Raw genomic sequence first — 16,998 nt, forward strand, 5'->3', positions numbered from 1 at the left:
CACCTGTAACCTGCCTCACTCAACATCTGTCCCACAAGATTTATCACCACTTTATTTCTGACAGCACCTCTGCTATTGACCTGCCATGTTGTGCCTTATCTCTGACCTTTGACCTCTCACTCTGAGGATGACTTTTTTTCAACCAAAATTGGTAAACCTAGGTCAGTCTTGGTTTTGTACATGGAGAAAGGAATCTGCATAAAACTAGCCTATGCAAACTGTGATTGCTGTCTTAAGTTCACTCTAAGCTTGAAACCAAGGGCAGAAGAGAACCAAATAGGGAAGTTTTAGAGAGTGATTAAGCATGCAGAGTCTATATAACACATGCTTTTAGCTTAAAAAATTAAGAGACCGATCACTGATGTTACATAATATATTAATGTGTGTCTTACATGTATTTAGAACATTTATTGCCTGCTTTTCCTCTGCAGCACAGGAGCCCAAAGCAATTTACAGTAAATCAGACCAGAAATATAACCAGCTGTATAAACTACAGGATAGAAAAGCATCATAAGTCCTGATCAGTGGTTGTTTAAACCCAAGAGAGTGGAGTGGCTCTTTAGTCTGCAAATTCCCTTCCCACTCCAGTCCCTGTGGGGAGAAAATCGAATAGGGAGATGGTACATCTATTTGAATACTGGATACTCTCTGATCCTATGAAATGAAACTTTCAGTCCATTTGGAAACTGATGAAGGACTGCAAAAGAGAAGTGCCTTTATTGGTATGCAGAATTCTCCCCAGTAAAATTAACTTTACCCCTGTATTTTGGAGGAGACTTTGAGAGGAAGGTAGAGCTACAGAGAGTAATACCCAGTGTTGAGGGGATGTAGAGCTCTGATAGAAGACCCAGGCTTCGCTTTCTCTTTCAAATAAAAAATCCTCTAGCCTAACAGTTTCCTTGTGCTGTGTCTATCTATGATCACACGCAGTCATGGAGCATGCTAGTGACGTTCCATTGGAGCAAATACCTGTTCATGGTTTGCAAACTGTCTATAAAATATTTTCCCAAAGCAAGTGAACTAGAAAAATCAAGGAAGAGACCCTCAAAGCCCGGTGTTGTTTAATTTACTAATCATTTTGTGACAACCTATGATTTTTTTGTACAAAAGGTGAAGGGCTTCAGATTTCTGTTACCTTATGGGGTTTTGTTTTGTTTTAGTTTCTGAATTAAGAAAACTCTTCGAACCAAACAGGCGAGAGATCTTGGAGATGAAAAGGTAACTTCCTTTGCATCTGTGAAAGCAAAGCACAGATCATTTCTGTATCTTTTTGGATAAATTTCCAGTACTGCAAGCAATATTTCAAGCACATATTGTGTCTTTCTCAGGAAGGAGAGGATAGCCAGGCGTTTAGAGGGAATTGAAAATGATGCCCAGCCTATACTTACGCAAAACTGCCCTGGATTGGTTACCCACCGTTTGCTAGAAGAAGATACACCAAGATATATGCGTGCAACAGATCCTTATAGCCCTCATTTTGGTAAGAAATACATTATCTAAAGTACGGCATCATTGACTAAGCTTATTACTACAACAGATTTGAACTGGAAGTTCTGACTATGTGGTAGCGGGTAGTATACAATTGTTTCATATATTTTTTGTTGCTGTTTACTTTTTAAAGGGTAATTGGTGCAAAAAATGGGTTGACTGACCACATAATTGGCTCAGCACTCCCGTCTTCTCTCCTCTAATGATCCTGTATAAAACATGATATTTTGGGGCTGACAGGTGAACCTATAAGGCTGCCTTGTACCATCAAGCTATCAAAATCAGTATTTTTGCTGAGGAAGGCACTTGCCTTTTTTAATATTTGAGTGTAAGGAATAACTGTTTGAGAGGGCATTTGCATAGTAGATTTATGTTTTCTGGAAAGGTTTTTAAAAAACGTTGTGAGTTTGTATTTTTTTAGCTGTCTTTGGTAGCCCACCTTTTGTCTTTCACAAGAATAAGGCAGACTAAACATGTCTTAAACAAATAAAACTGATTTTTCAGTTTCTTTATTACTTGCTAAATTGTAATAGTTTAAAAAATCTAATGTGTAGGAATCTTTACTTTTTAACTTTAAGGATGTCCTAGACAGGAACAAGATTTCTCTTTGAAACAAACTGTGCTAATACTAAATGAATGGTAAGGAATTCAACTACACAGTTTACTTAGGTTTTAATTGACTCAGGTATGTTCCATTTAGAATGTATGTATTTCGCACATGTTTATCCCGCCTTTGCTTTAATGATTCTCCCATTCTCCATTTTATCTTCACAATAACTATGTGAGGTAGTTTCAGGTGGGTAGCCATGTTGGTCTGTAGAAGAGCAAAATTCGGGTCCAGTAGCACCTTAAAGACCAACTGGGTTTCGAGGGTATGAGCTTTCAAGAGTCAAAGGATCTGGTATCTGACGAAGGAAGCTTTGACTCACGAAAGTTCATACCATAGATATTCAGCTGGTCTTTAAAGTACTACTGAATCTGAATCTTGCTTATATGAGAGAAGCTAGGTTGAAAGAGAATGAGTGGTCCAAGGTCTTCCAGTGTTTCATGACAAACAGATACTTGAACATAAGTCTCCTCAGACATAGCCCAGCACACCAGTATATAACACTACGTTCAGTATAAGAAAATAATGGGGTTGAAAAAAGAAGTTCAGCTGATATGTGATTCTACTATTAGGTATGTTTCTGCTGAGCTTTCTTAATGTTTTGTGATATTCTGGGTGAGTAAAAAGATCCTAATATATAACTGCATGACCAAAAGAGGTTGAATGAGGAAAAAATCTTGTGTGCACACCTGTGTGTATAAAAATAAATAAAGCACACTATTTGGCAGAAGATGAGGGAAAACTAATTCCTTCTGGGATGTTTTTGTTACAGGAAGATCAAATGAAAAAGAAACCTCAGATTCTTCACTAGAGACTCAGTCCAGACCCAGATACCAAGCAGAATCCACTGGAGGAAGATCAAGGCCTTCTTATAGTCCACTAGTCATGGATTCCCATGGACTTGAATCCAAAGCAGAAAGAATAGCTAGATACAAGGCAGAGAGGCGACGTCAGCTGGCTGAAAAATATGGCCTCTCTCTTGACTCAGATGTGGACTCTGAATACTTATCCAAATACACGAGGACAAGGAAGGATCAAGATGTGACTGAGAAGAGAGTCCCGAAAAGTGAGAAACAGGAGGATGAAAGCAAAGATCATAGTTCTGTGTATTCTATGAGAAGTGAAAATAAGGAGATGAAGGTTGCTGCTGCTGAGTCCAAAGAGTTTTCTGAGCATGTAAGAGAGAGCTCTCCGGAGTGGGAACAGTTGCAACTGAACGAAGATCACGGGAGAGAAGTATCAGAGCCCAGTTCCAGTAGACATGATGTATCCTCTACGTTGGAGAATTCCGCGCCCCTCTCGTTTCCTGGCCATGACTCCCCTCAGAATGAAGTGCCAAGTTCGCCAAAGCAAACGCGCAGGGTTTCCCTGTCCTCACCAAAGCAGCTAGTTTCACCAAGTCATTCCCTCAATGACACCAGATTAGGGTAAGTTTACTGTTTCACAGAGTGGTGCTGATGTCTGAGACGGTACCTTTTCCAAAGATTTTACAATCTTAATCTTTAAAAAAAGGTGATGGGAAGTTTGGTAAGAAACAGGATTAGGATTAGTTACCTGTTTAGATGTGAGTTATTGCACTAACATTATGCTTAGTTTTGGTGTTTATAGAAACATGAGCAGCGGGCAGAAAAGGATTGCAAGATTATTTCAATTATTTGAAATAGTATGTTCTAGGATTGCCAACTCATGTTTATAGAAACATGAGCAGCGGGCAGAAAAAGATTGCAAGATTATTTCAATTATTTGAAATAGTATGTTCTAGGATTGCCAACTCTGGGTAAAGAAATTCCTGGGGACCTAGGGGCAGAGCTCAGCAGGGATGTCATACCATAGAGTCCAAAGCTTCCATGGTCACCAGGGGAATTAATCTCTGCGGTCTGGAGATCAGTTATAATTCCAGGAGAACTCCAGGCTCCACCTGAAGGTTGGCAATTCTAGTAGGTACAGCGTGTATCTTATACCAGGAAATCACTTGTTGTGATAAAGAGGTGGGAATCCATGTATCTTGGAAACAGGCAATTGCAAGCTAAATATCAGGTTTGGCAAAGCATGAATGATTGAGATGCTTGTGTGTTCAGGGCTAAAAAGGGAGGGCGGCTTGAGGAAGGAAGCTCTAGGAAGCTCTTGACATGACAGAGCTCTTGACGTGTGTTTTCCTTTTTAAAAAAAGTATTCAAATTAATTTTGCAAAAAATTGATTGTAGAAATCCTCAAATCACCAAAGACAAACACAGTACAAGTGCCCCAAAGACTGAATATCTGTTCCAAGCAAGTAAAAGAACTAGCAATTTCATGTTCACATGTGTTTTTCCACCTACAGTGTAACACCAGAATTACACAATATATTAAATGCACAATTGTCATCAAAAAAAGCAGCCTCCTCCCCCTTTTTTTATTCTTTCCCTCAAAATGTGTAACAGTTTGACTGCATTCAGCACGGTCATTTCTCTACCTTATGTTATTGGATGCTGCAGGTGGGTAAAACAAAGCATCATGTCATGACATCAGGACATAGTTCTTTGTCTTGAAGTAGGAAATTAAATGTAGCACATACTTCTTAGTTTAACTTCTGTCAGAACCCAAGGTAATGTTCTAAATCATCCTGTACCATGAAAGAGTCCTGATCCCATTTCTATAGACTTAGAGCAGAACCACAAGTGACAAAAGGCACAGATTGGACACTTGTCTGCTTCCCTCAAGTTTTGATGGGAAATGTAGGCATCTTGGCGGAATGTTGGACAAGTGACAGTTGAAAAGTCCATTGGACAGCAGTCGGAGAGCCAAGCTGCAAGACCAGGATGCCTACATTTCCCATCAAAACTTGAGGGAAGCTGACAAGTGTCCAACCTGTGCCTTTTGTCACTTGTGGTTCTGCTGTGAGGCTGATACAAAGAACCCAAAAGCTCTGGTCTAGTAGTAGAGGTTTGAAGGAAGGTCCCCCTGCTCATCTCCTAAACACAGAATAAAGGGGAGTGTTTTTCGCACCAGAGATTGTCAGCATCTGGCAAATGGTATGTGAGTACCACTTTCAAAGCATCTGTGGAAAAGGAGGCTAAAGGAGACAGAAGGAGGCTCTTGAAGGCAAATGCCACAGCTGACTGCAGGGAAGAAGGAGTTCCCAGTTGCATTGCACAACTTGATCAGGAGTGGCTGGTCAGGATCAACCTCTCCAAAGATTACTGTAGTTACACTGGCAGGTAAACTCATGGAAAAATCACCAGTGCGAACTGTGGTATTTAAGAGAGACTGACCAAAACGGTTTGTAAAGACTTACATTCAAATATATGATTTCTCAGAAGAATACTGTAATTACATCTACCTTGTAGTGGTTATTTCTCACCCTGCCTTCCACATGTGTACCTCAAAGGGAACTTCTTCCTAAATCAAGTCCCCGGTGGGAGAGGGTTTGGGGGGGGAAGGCTGTCTTAGCAAAACAACCCACAGAGGGTTTTTTTCTTTTCTTTTTTTTAAATAGCATCCTCATAAATTGGGGATGTGGCGTTGAGAAAGGGAATAAAAGTCCTTACTACAAAAAGCATTGGTCTCACTCTGAATTGGTTTTGCCTTTTGAGTCCTGATTGGCTGGGATCAACCATGTGGGCTAGTTCAGGGATATTTGACCTTGCTGTGAACCACACTTGCCTTCAGTGACAGGATATAGCCGAACTGGTTATAAAGTACCTTGATATCATGTTCACTATATGATCCTTGATAATAGGGATTATCCAAGTATCGAGAGAAAAACACTAAACAGGGTGGTGAATGTGGTCACAGCAGCAAAAGGAAGGGGAAACCATATGCAAATGAAGAATAATTGCATGCTTCAGGGAATACAGCCCTTGTTTGTTTGTTTCTTTATTACATTTCTGACATGCCCTTCCCTCAAGTGGGCTCAGGGTGAGGTACAACAGTTATAAAATACAATACAAATATTAAACAACAGTTCATAAAAACAACAGTTCATATCATAACATCCACAGATAATAACTGTCCCCAAACAGGGTCAATTCCAGGTTCCTGCCCATCAACATACAGGGGGAGAGAAGCAGACAGATAGCATATTGCAACCCATATGTGGGTCAGCTAATGAAGGGCACTACATGGCCCCATGCTGTACCCATACGTCGGGCAGCGAGCCAGTGGACGCTGTATAACCCCACACTTGGTGGGAGACTGGTGGGAGGCTCAGTAGGGATCTCATGCTGGCTTCAACCATATGCCTGGTAGAACATCTCCGTCTTACAGGCCTGCCAAAAAGATACAAGATCCTGATGGGCCCGGGTGTCCTCAGACAGAGTTCCACAAAGTTGGGGCCAGGACCGAAAAGGCCCTGGCCTTGGTCGAGGCCAACCAAGCCTCCCTGGGGCCAGGGACCATCAGCATATGCTTTCCAGCTAATCAGACCGTTCTCTGGGGTACATATGGGGAGAGGTGATCCCTCAGGTATGCTGGTCCTAGTCCATTTAGGGCTTTGTAGGTCAAAACCAGCACCTTGAACCGAATCCGGAATTCCACAGGGAGCCAGTGGATCTGCTGCAGAATTGGTGTAATATGTGACCTGTAAGGAACACCCATCAAAACACATGCAGCAGCATTCTGGACCTGCTGTAGTCTCCAGATCATACACAAGGGCAGCCCAACGTAGAACAAGTTACAGTAATCCAACCTGGAGGTGACCGTTGCATGGATCACTGTCGTTAGGTCCTGGGCTGAGAGATAGGGGGCTAGCTGCCTGGCCTGCCGAAGATAGAAAAAAGCAGCCCGGGCAACCATCGTGATCTGAGCCTCCATAGATAAGGAGGAATCCAAGATCATGCCTAAACTCCTGACTGATGGAATGGGCACAACTGGTGCCCCCCCCAAAGGCCGGGAGATGGATCCCTGCCTCCGACAGCCCACAGCCCAAGTACAGAACCTCCGTCTTCATGGGATTCAACTTCAGCCTGCTCTGTGCCACCCATCCAGACACGGCCTCCAAAGCTTTCAGCAAGGCATCAGGGGCAGAGTGAGGTTGATCGTCCATCAGCAGATACAACTGGGTGTCATCTGCATATTGATGACAGACAACCCAGTCCAAACCTCCGCACCAGCTGGGCGAGGGGGCGCATATAAAGATTGAACAACAGGGGAGAGAGTATTGCCCCCTGAGGGACAACACCACACACCAAAGACTGGCGTGTGGACAACCTCTCCCCCAGAATATGCATTCTCAAGAGCAGCATGAGAAGCCCCATAGAGATGGAGGCAACCTAATTGTCCTAAATATATGTAAACGGGCAAGACTGAAGAGTAGCAGGGTTTCTTTTCAGGTGTGTCATTAGAGGCTTTATGTGTTAACTTTTTGGATTGCACATAGTTTATTGGTTCTGAGTCCAGAGAGTGAATGTAGTTATGAGTGTTTAAATTTACTGCCAAATATATTACCTTCTTACTTTAGTTCTTTGTGTTGCATCTCTGTTCCTTCTGTCATGGTTTCATTTCTAAGAGCCACCCAAGCCTGTGGATGAGTCACTAACTCAAGGTAAAGAGCAAGAGTCCAGTAGCACCTAAAGTCTAATAAAATTAGTGGTAGGGTATGAGCTTTTGCGAGCCACAGCTCACTTCTTCAGTATCTGAAGAAGTGAGCTCTGGCTCACGAAAGCTCATACCCTACCACTAATTTTGTTAGTCTTATAGGTGCTACTGGACTTGCTCTTTTCCACTAGCATGGAAAAGAGCAGATCTAACTCAAGGGAAATCTGCATTTCTTCTCCAGAGCCTGATCTACACCAAACTCTCTCTCAAAGCAAACCATGGGCCGGTCTTCTATCAGTGGAATTAATATATTTGATATTTCCATTCTTTCTGTTTGAGGCTTCATATTGGGTCACTGTGACTCTGGCCTTAAAGCTCTTCTCTGAAAAGGCAATTTGTATTAGTTCACTTGGGCATTAAACTCTCTAGCCTACAGACCAATCAAAATTTCGTGGGCTTCTTGGGATGAGAATCGTGACTGCTGGAATGATGTAAATGTGACTGTTGTTGTACTTTTTTGTAGCTCTTTGGTGAACTTTGAAAATCATATATAACTTAATTTTAACCATTGCAAGTCAGAAAGTAAGCATTTGTTGTGAATATATCATCTGATAACAGCCGATAAGTTTCTTTGTGCCAGATGACTGTTAAGTTATAGGAGAGGTTAGGCTTTAGACTGGGCATTGTCAGGAAGTAATGTTTTATTTGAAGTATATCTGACTTGGTTTATTCCTTACAGATTTCATTTTTCTTGCAATTTAACTTGCCTCTCGCTACTTAGAAATGGGAATGAAGATTAAACACCCCTCCTTAAGATCTGTACATGAGTTTTGTTAAGCCACTGTATTTTGTTAGTTCCATTGTAAATTTTATACTGATTTGCCTGGGAACAGTTTGCTTATATATCAATAATATGAATGTATAGCTTCACAAAAACACAAATAGGTGAGGATGTGGACTTCTTGGAAACTGTAGGATTTTTAAAAAAAAACTATCGCCAAAGATTTAGCATTTTTACACATATTTCTAATTAGATGAATACATAGATGTTCTAAAACTAGAAACATTTTACATTTAGAAGCCAAAGTCTTGTTTTAAATTGGCGAAAACTCTGTTTACAGTTAAACTAGGGGTGGGGTAGAGGGCATTGAGTGTGAATGTATTGACATATTTCCAGGAAAATTTCTGAAGCTCTATTTTCTATAGTAGTGCAGGGAAAACAAAACCTGATTGGTTTCTTCAGAAAGATTCGGATGGGGATACAGCATCACTTATCAACTGGCCCTCCAGGTATCCTGCCATGCAGCTGTGTGACTTAATAATAATCAGACTGTTACTTTCTTCTCTTCCTTTCCCCTATTGTCATTTAACAAATGTCTTTACACTCGTTAATGGACGTGATTTTTAAAAATATATATTTTCTGTTTAATGAACTGCTCTGAACTTCCCCTCCCTCCCGAACTCCTGGAACATCTGCTTTTTTGTCACTTCTAACTAATTGATGTTTTGGTAGGGAACACTAGACATGCCCTTAATGTTTGCTCCACATCAGTACAACGCTGGTTCTGGCCCCAGTTTTGTCTTTAGCCCTGTCATTAACATGTTTCCCTTCCTTGTTGTCTGCGATGCGACAGAATCCTAGCCTGTGACATGCTGCGAGCACTGAATGAAGGAACTTGCTTGCCCACACCTTGTGGTTTCCTTCAGTACAAGAATGCAAAGGAGTGTGTAGTCGATGCATTATTCTTTATTTAAAGTTGTATATACATCAGCATTTCTCAAACTAGAGTCCAGGATCCCCTGTGGGTGTGTGAGGGTACTCCAGAAAATCCACGAATCCTTTCTGAGAACAAGCTCCTATTGTACCACCCAGCTAACATTCAAGCATAGTTCTGTTAGTTTTCTAAGAATGGGGGGAAGGATTCCCCACTCTCAGGGAAAGGGGATGGAATCAGATTCCCCCTCTTTCAGAAGGTCAGAGTTCATAGAATTGCCATCACCTGTAATCACCTGGCTTCCAAGTCATGGAGCACTAGCCAGAAAATCTGCTGATTGATTTTTGGGCAGTAGGTGAGCCCTAGGAACTCTGGTTGGGTGACATCAAGGAGGTACAGCCCTAATGCAATCATCATAGTTACTTTCAATATAAAACTGAACTGATCATCATAGTTACTTTCAATATAAAACTGAACTGATCATCATAGTTACTTTCAATATAAAACTGAACTGATCATCATAGTTACTTTCAGTATAAAACTGAACTGATTTTCACTCCATTTTCCAATGCAAAGGTTTTCACTTGAGAGGTCACTTGCACCCACAGATAATAGCCAATGGCAGTTTTCAGTTGAATACTTAGAAGTTCAGTCTTTGTGTGATACTGGTCTGAACAGTTCTGAATTTTTTTTCCTGGGCTTCTCCTTGTTTCTATACAGCTAGCCTCTATCTAGAGGTTATTAACCGAAAAGGTCTTGCTGTCTCTGGAGCAAAGACCTCCTCCAACAAAGAGATAAAATTTATTAGAACTTTGCAGAGGGGGGGGATTTGGAGGGGCTTTTGAGATATGGTCCTGTAGAAAAGCCTGAGACCTGACCTTGTAAGGACAAAACTATTTTTCTAAAATTTTCTTTTAAAGTATAACTGATAAAGGTTTCTCTCTCTCTCTCTCTCTCTCTCTCTCTCTCTCTCTCTCTCTCTCTCTCTCTCTCTCTCTCTCTCTCTCTCTCTCTCTTTTGGAGGATGGAAACCTCACTCTTTGATAAGGGGCTATGTGGCGTGATGTATGTGTGCCAGGGATGGCTTAGGAGGCTGTGAAACTTTTTAAATAACTGTGGGGCTCCTCGGATTGCTGAAGTTTGAGAACTGCTGCTTTATGTGTTTCCATTATCAAATGTGGGGGTAATCCTTGTAAAAAGTATTAATGCAATAAACACAAGTGAAAATGTGCATAACCCCGATTTGTGAATATATTTTAAAATCCATTTGCTTACTGCTGTGCTGTCCATCCATAATGACTTGTTCTATGTGAGAACTTGCATTAGACAAAAAGTCGAAGCTTGCAAACAACACAGGGACTCTATGCTTGTGTAACACCTTAATATCTTAGCCATGATTTGGGACTAGGGGAGTTAGCTAGATGTGGCATCACTCATACTTCTCAGTCTTCTTTTTCTCATGTTTGAATTTTTTCAGGCATACTGACCGTAGCCATAGCTAACCAGAGCTTCATCGATTGAAACGAGGCTTTAACTTTGGTTGACATTGGTGATGATGTAATACTTAACAGTTGAACGAGATATGATGGCATCTACAGGTCCAACCCATAGACACTGCTTGCTACTTTAAAGCAATTTAAAAATGCCACGATGGCCCCTGTGCAGTGGGCTGAGTTGCTCTTGCCCCCCCCCCATGTTTTCAAGGACCAAAATGGCCCCCCCCTTGTAGCATTTTTAAATCACTTTAAATGGCATACCCAGGTCAGACCCACGGACACTTTCATGTCTAATTTGGCTCTGCAGGACTCTATTGGTCCTATGTCTAGTTTGGCTCTAAACCAGTGTTAAGGCTGGTAGGGGATTTTGCATAAAAAAGGAATGGAGAACTCGTGATCCTGTGGCCAAGTGCCATAGTTAAAATATAAGGTTGGTCTTGGGGCCAATGGCATGCTGTTTCCTTCAGGGTCAGCTTTGTTTCTTGACAGGTACAACAGCTTAACAGAACTAGTTAGGCATACATAAATAGCTACATAATAACTATTGTGTACAAATAAGTACATAAATAGCTAAAAGTTTTCCTTAATAAACAGCGAACAGGTTTGCAATCCTATACAATTGAACTGAAGTTGGTGGAATTTATTCCCACGTAAATATGCATACGATAGGAATGCAAGGTATTGGGAAATTCCAATAATTGGTATCTGTTAACGTCATTCTACTACTTCCTTTTTTTAAAAAAACAAATCATTATACTTTCAGAACTAAAACAATTCTAAAGGTAATATTTTGATTGAAACTGAAATCCCAGAATAAAAATTCACACAAATCTCACTCATCTCCCTAGAGTATAATCAAAGATAAGTTTTGCCATATTGAATCATTTTACTCAGTTCAATTTCAGTACAAGCTCTGTTCTCTCTGCCAATTACATTATTAACTAGCTGTTGATAGTCTCGATCTGTGTTGTCACTTTATAACTAGGGGTGTGCAGGAGGGGGTTGATTTGGGTTTCCCGCTTTGGGTTTACCCGAAGCGGGAAAAATTTTCAGAAATACCTTAATTCCAAAACGGCAAGCCGCTTCGGAATTAAGGTACTTTACTCGCTTCGGTATGCTCCATAAATATTCAAAGCATACTAAAGTGAGGGGGCAATTCTCCCACCCCTACCCCCCACTGCCCCTGGGGAACCCCTCCACCCCCATCCACTTACCTTACCTTACCTGGTGGGAGGGTCAGCTGTGCTGTGGGCTGCTGCCACCGTGGTGGCACGAGGCTGCGATGGCTCCTGGAGGCTCCAGGCTGTCACAGCAGCCTTGTGCTGCCGCCACCGCCTGAGCCTCCGGGGCGTTGGGGAAGGCCAGAGCTGCCTCCTCCGGCCCTTCCTGCCCCTCAAATGGCTATGGCATGCTGGCGCTGCGGCAGCCATTTGAGGAGCAAATCTTTATACTAAATTGTAGAAAGCAAAGTACAAAAAAGCACCTCCCATCAGTTGTGAATAGCACATGTGCTTTCATACTGCTTCTTTCTGAGCGAAATATCCAGAAGTAGGAACATAATAATGTTAGTTTCCTGATTCACACTTCTGTGAATTCGGCCATTGAGAAAAACAACAACTTGAACACATGCGTGTCATTCATTTAAAATAAAGGGTGTACCTGTATTTGACTGTAGCAAATAGTGTAAAGCTTGGCTTTTAATTTACTTCCCAAGATTCATTTCTCTCCATTTCCCTTCTGATAGTGTTCTCATTGATTAGAAGTCAAATGTTTCTTTTGTTTCTGTACAATGTGGATTTTTCATTCTCATTGAGTGCATGCTAAAAAAGGCTGAGGGAAACAGTCTTTGTGGTGTTAAACAGAGTTAGTGGCAAACTTCATAAATAGTTGCTTCATTTTGAAATAATTGCATTTTAGTGAAGCACGTAGCTATCAGAAAAAGTAATACACATTTTAATTTGGGCATATTTAGCCTTGTTTTCTCCTTCATATACTAGACATAGGACTCTAAATTGTTCAAAGCACCTTTTTTTTTGCAATACGTGAAATTAGGTGGACAAAAAGAGGCTCCACTGAAGTCAACCCCTTTAACATATCAGCAGTAGCGAACTGGAAAATGGCACATGATGGGAAGACTCCCGTACATTAAGTTGTTTATCCTCATGCTTAATACAGAGTGTTACTGGATCTTCCTAAAGTTGGTGCATGTTTTTCCCCTCCCAACTTAGTTACAACTGTGCCACATTTTTAATCCATTTTTCTTTCTTAAAGAGTAAAAGTTAGAGAGAAACTGGTGAAAGAGGAAAGTGCTCGTGGAAGCCCTGAACTTCTAACGGACACTGTGTCTCAAAGAAAGACCCGACCACTGCCTGTTAATTTCGTGCCTCTGCAGTCAGAAACGTCTGCTTTCCATAGGGTTGCCAATCAACCACTTGGTTTGGTCCGCCAACCAACACATGGATATATCCAGCCTGCTGGAGTTCCTCATACAGCTAAACTGGGGGTCTCCGAAGAGCCCAAACGCAACCCTGTTAGTAGCCTTCCTTCAATGGCAAATGCCGGCTTTATAACCAGAGTCCCAACAGACACGACAATGGATGGTGAAAAAAGTGACTTGCATCAGAACTATGGGTCATCCAAGTTTGCTGTCCATGATTTAGAAGCCGAGCAGGAAAGACAACCAATTTTGCCTTCGGAGATTCGTAGGCAAGGGAAGAGTCGAGAGCGCCACTTCGAAGGAAATGAATGTCAGAAGCCTACAGCTGGCAAGCCAAAATCATTGGAACTAGAGCAGGAGCGCTTTAAGCAGTGGATGCCTGGACCTCCAGTGAATATTCGTGAGAATGTTGAAAGGAGTGAAAGAGTGATGTATCTACAGAGTGCTAAAGGGAAAGTTCGGGAAGAGATTCCATTGAAATATAAGCTCCTTACTCGCTCCATGTCTGATCATACTGATTCTCCTAAGCTAGAGGTTTTCAGAAGTAAGGAGCATGTTGCAAAGAATGCCATGGAATTTCAGAGCACCGAAACCAAGATCCCCAATGGTGAGATTACCATGGTTGACACAAAAGTCTCTGTTGCTCAACTTCGTAATGCCTTTTTGGAAACTGCCAGTGCCAGCAAGAAACCTGAACTGTAGGTGACGTTTCTGATTGCTTTTGTTTTTGTTTTTGGTGTGACACTTGCACGTCTTTGGCATAAATGGCACACAAAACTCAACATCAGTTGTGTTCTGCAGCACTTCAGATACCCAGTTCAACTCTCACTTTAGTGTGTCTTGGAGCTTGAGTTGACCTGAATCCTTTTTGTTCATTTGTGCTTCTACTTGCTAAGTGCAAGTTCTGATGTTGGGTAGCTGCAATGGAATGACTTGTATCTTTCTGTGCATGATTTCCTAGGAGCATGCTGAGTGATCTATAATGGACTGATTTGATGGGATGCTTATATTTGTCCATCTTTCTTTCTCTCTGTTCCTCTCCCTTTTCCCTGTCATCATTGTTTCCTCTCTCTGCACTTTCTGTGATGTGATTAAAAGTGAATCTCAGTGTGGGATGCCAACATCAGGTAGTGATTTGTCTACCTATGCTGAACAAGAACGAGGGTCACGAAGGCCAAGACGCTATTTTTCTCCTGGGGATGGTAGAAAGACCTCTGAGAGATTTAGAACTCAACCTATAACTTCTGCAGAGCGAAAAGAAACTGATAGGTAGGCATTTATATAGCTGAGTACACTGTGTTACCATTATCCCAGAAAAATATCATGGAGTGTACTCTAAGGATCTTTCAATGGCACTTCACAGTCATACAAAAAGTCTAGTTTCTCTAAGGTCCTGAATGTTTCTTCCTTTTTTAGGTTAAGTATTATTAAACTAAAGGTTGACAATTTTAAACTTTTATTTTTAAAAAGTGTTCTACTAAAGTTAACATAATTGTTTACAAGTGTAACAGATGAAAATAATTCCTGTACGCACGAAGAATTAAAATAAAATATTATGCATGTATATGGATCATTTAAAAAAATAGAAGCCAATGTTGTATAGAACAATAACAGAATATTACATTTCTAGCTTTTGTGAGTTGTCTGACATTCTTCTTCATGCAACTTTCACTTGGCTGGATTTTGCTTGCCTTCTTGCTTTTGAGTTGTAAATGAAAAAGTATTCAAAAACTCTTATTTACAGTCTGTTTACTATTCCATTTACCTATGGTCAGGCTTAAGGATTTGTAATTATAATTTTGAGTTTTTTCCCCAAAACTGATTTGTGTTTTTTTCCTTGCTAAACATCTATAGGTCCGTGTTCAGTCCAGAAATGCCAGCTCCTGAGGGTAAGAATGTTTTTTCTCTTCCTACATTTTGTGTTGTTTTAGCATTTGTATCAAGTGCTCATACAAAGAAGGAATTTGACCCTCTGCGTGGTATGTCATCCTCCCCAGCACAGTGGGAGGATGTGGGTAAGTATAAGCAATATCTGTGGGAATGAATCTAGGCAGCAAGCCATTTTGGAGTGGTGTTTTGGCCCACAACTTTCCACTCACTTGTCAGAATCGGCCTCCAGCAAAACTAAATGTAATTGAGAGTTTCTGCTTATGCTTTAAACATGATAATATGCGAAGAAGTGAATTCTATCTGTACTGCTACTTTGTTTGGACTCTAGACAGAGGGGATGAGGTAAAATAATTGAGTTTTAATCCGAGGAGGTTGAGTCAACCTTCTTCTACTAAATTCCTACATTAAATACTATAATTGCCTGTATTATGTGATATATTAGGTAATACAGTTTTTCAAAACATGAGGTAGGTGTCACTCGGGAGACATGGACAGTCGCCTCAGGAGGGCAAATTCTTTCTGGCCTGGGCTTTTCCCCATCTGGCTAGGTCACAATGTATAGTTGTTGTAGGATGTGATAATTTTTGTTCATTGTGACAGCCAACAAGGCAGTTTCCTTTTTTTAGTAGGATTTTAGCTTCCTTGAATCTTAAAGAATCCTGCAGGCCTTCAATGGTGTTTCTTTTCTTGGAACTTTTGTATTCTAAAGGCAAAACCAGTATGCTGAGCCATCTCTCTGTTTATACTGGAATTATCTGAGCCCTTGTTCTTTGGGGCCTTCATTAAACATCAGAACCGTTTTATTAGAAAATGAGTCGTCATCTCAGAATTTAGTTTTCTGGTACTAATCTGAGAGTGATGAAAGTTGTTTCTCCTTTACTTGGTCACGAGAATTGAGGATGTGGGAACAATGTTTGGTGTGCTGGTGAGATGAGACTAGTGCATATTGGGTAGGACAATGAGTTCAAAGCTTGATGAGGCGAAAACCAGAAGTAATTTGTGTAAAGGAAGACTTCAGTTACCAACTTTCAGGGTTTCTGAGAACAGCAGCTGGGTCTGTAACTTCTACTTGTGTTTATCCAGTTAGGATAGTGAAGGATACCAGGATTTCTGGGCCAGCGCAGTCCAAAATTTTATTGCTGGTTGACATATTTGACACAGAGATCCAACAAAAAGTTGTTAGGCAAGCAGGAAATAGACGTTAAAATAGCCAACAATGTGATTATTTCCTACATTGGTACCATATGCATCTTCTCTGCTCTTTTAATATTGAAATGACCCCAACTTGAACTTTGAAATAAAGAAGATATTTTGTTGATTTAACATCTTATAAAATAAAGAATATGTTCAAAATCTTATATATTATTTTATTCAAGGAAAAGTACTTCTGGCTCTTAAAATTCATACCATTTGGTGTCATCTAATAATAAGCCAGGAGAAGCTCCATTGACTGGAAAGCAAGATACGAATTAACTTGATTTTTAAAGTTTGACCGTCTTGTTTTGTAGAAGGATACCTACATCATGGGGATGTGGCAAACCAGTGCTCTTTAGACCTTATATCTATGTAGCTTCTGTATATTTAGTATAAACTCCAAGCACAGAGCACAAAAAAGGTTCTTTGTTTTTTTTTATACTTAGGAAGTAGGAAAATCTTTTTATATTATTGTTTACCTTGGAGCTGCTGGGAAAGGGGAATTTTTTGGCTCCTTCTAAATTGCATTATGTAGCACACTGTGGCTAAGATTCTCATTAAAAAGTCCTTGCAACATCAAAATGGATTCAGATTCTCTCAGAAATACTCACATTTAGACAAATTTATGAAATTAATATAATGTTCCATTTTTTGTTT

General features: G+C 40.7%; 1 protein-coding gene across 13 annotated transcripts in view; it reads left to right on the plus strand.

Moving 5' to 3' along the window:
- The window catches only part of SVIL (supervillin), a 75,808-nt gene that overhangs the window by 3,791 nt on the left and 55,019 nt on the right, over positions 1-16,998 (plus strand). For 9 of the 13 annotated variants that reach the window (XM_054990853.1, XM_054990852.1, XM_054990856.1 and 6 more), the window contains exons 2-8: positions 1,161-1,218; positions 1,329-1,480; positions 2,868-3,522; positions 8,816-8,899; positions 13,092-13,955; positions 14,356-14,526; positions 15,112-15,146. In XM_054990853.1, the coding sequence (XP_054846828.1) occupies positions 1,211-1,218; positions 1,329-1,480; positions 2,868-3,522; positions 8,816-8,899; positions 13,092-13,955; positions 14,356-14,526; positions 15,112-15,146 (1,969 nt within the window). In that variant the 5' untranslated portion in view covers positions 1,161-1,210. The remainder of the gene's footprint in view (positions 1-1,160; positions 1,219-1,328; positions 1,481-2,867; positions 3,523-8,815; positions 8,900-13,091; positions 13,956-14,355; positions 14,527-15,111; positions 15,147-16,998) is intronic. The other 4 variants (XM_054990849.1, XM_054990857.1, XM_054990854.1 and 1 more) reach the window with 4 other exon arrangements.

Source organism: Eublepharis macularius, chromosome 11 (assembly GCF_028583425.1).
Source record: "Eublepharis macularius isolate TG4126 chromosome 11, MPM_Emac_v1.0, whole genome shotgun sequence".
NCBI lineage: Eukaryota > Metazoa > Chordata > Lepidosauria > Squamata > Eublepharidae > Eublepharis > Eublepharis macularius.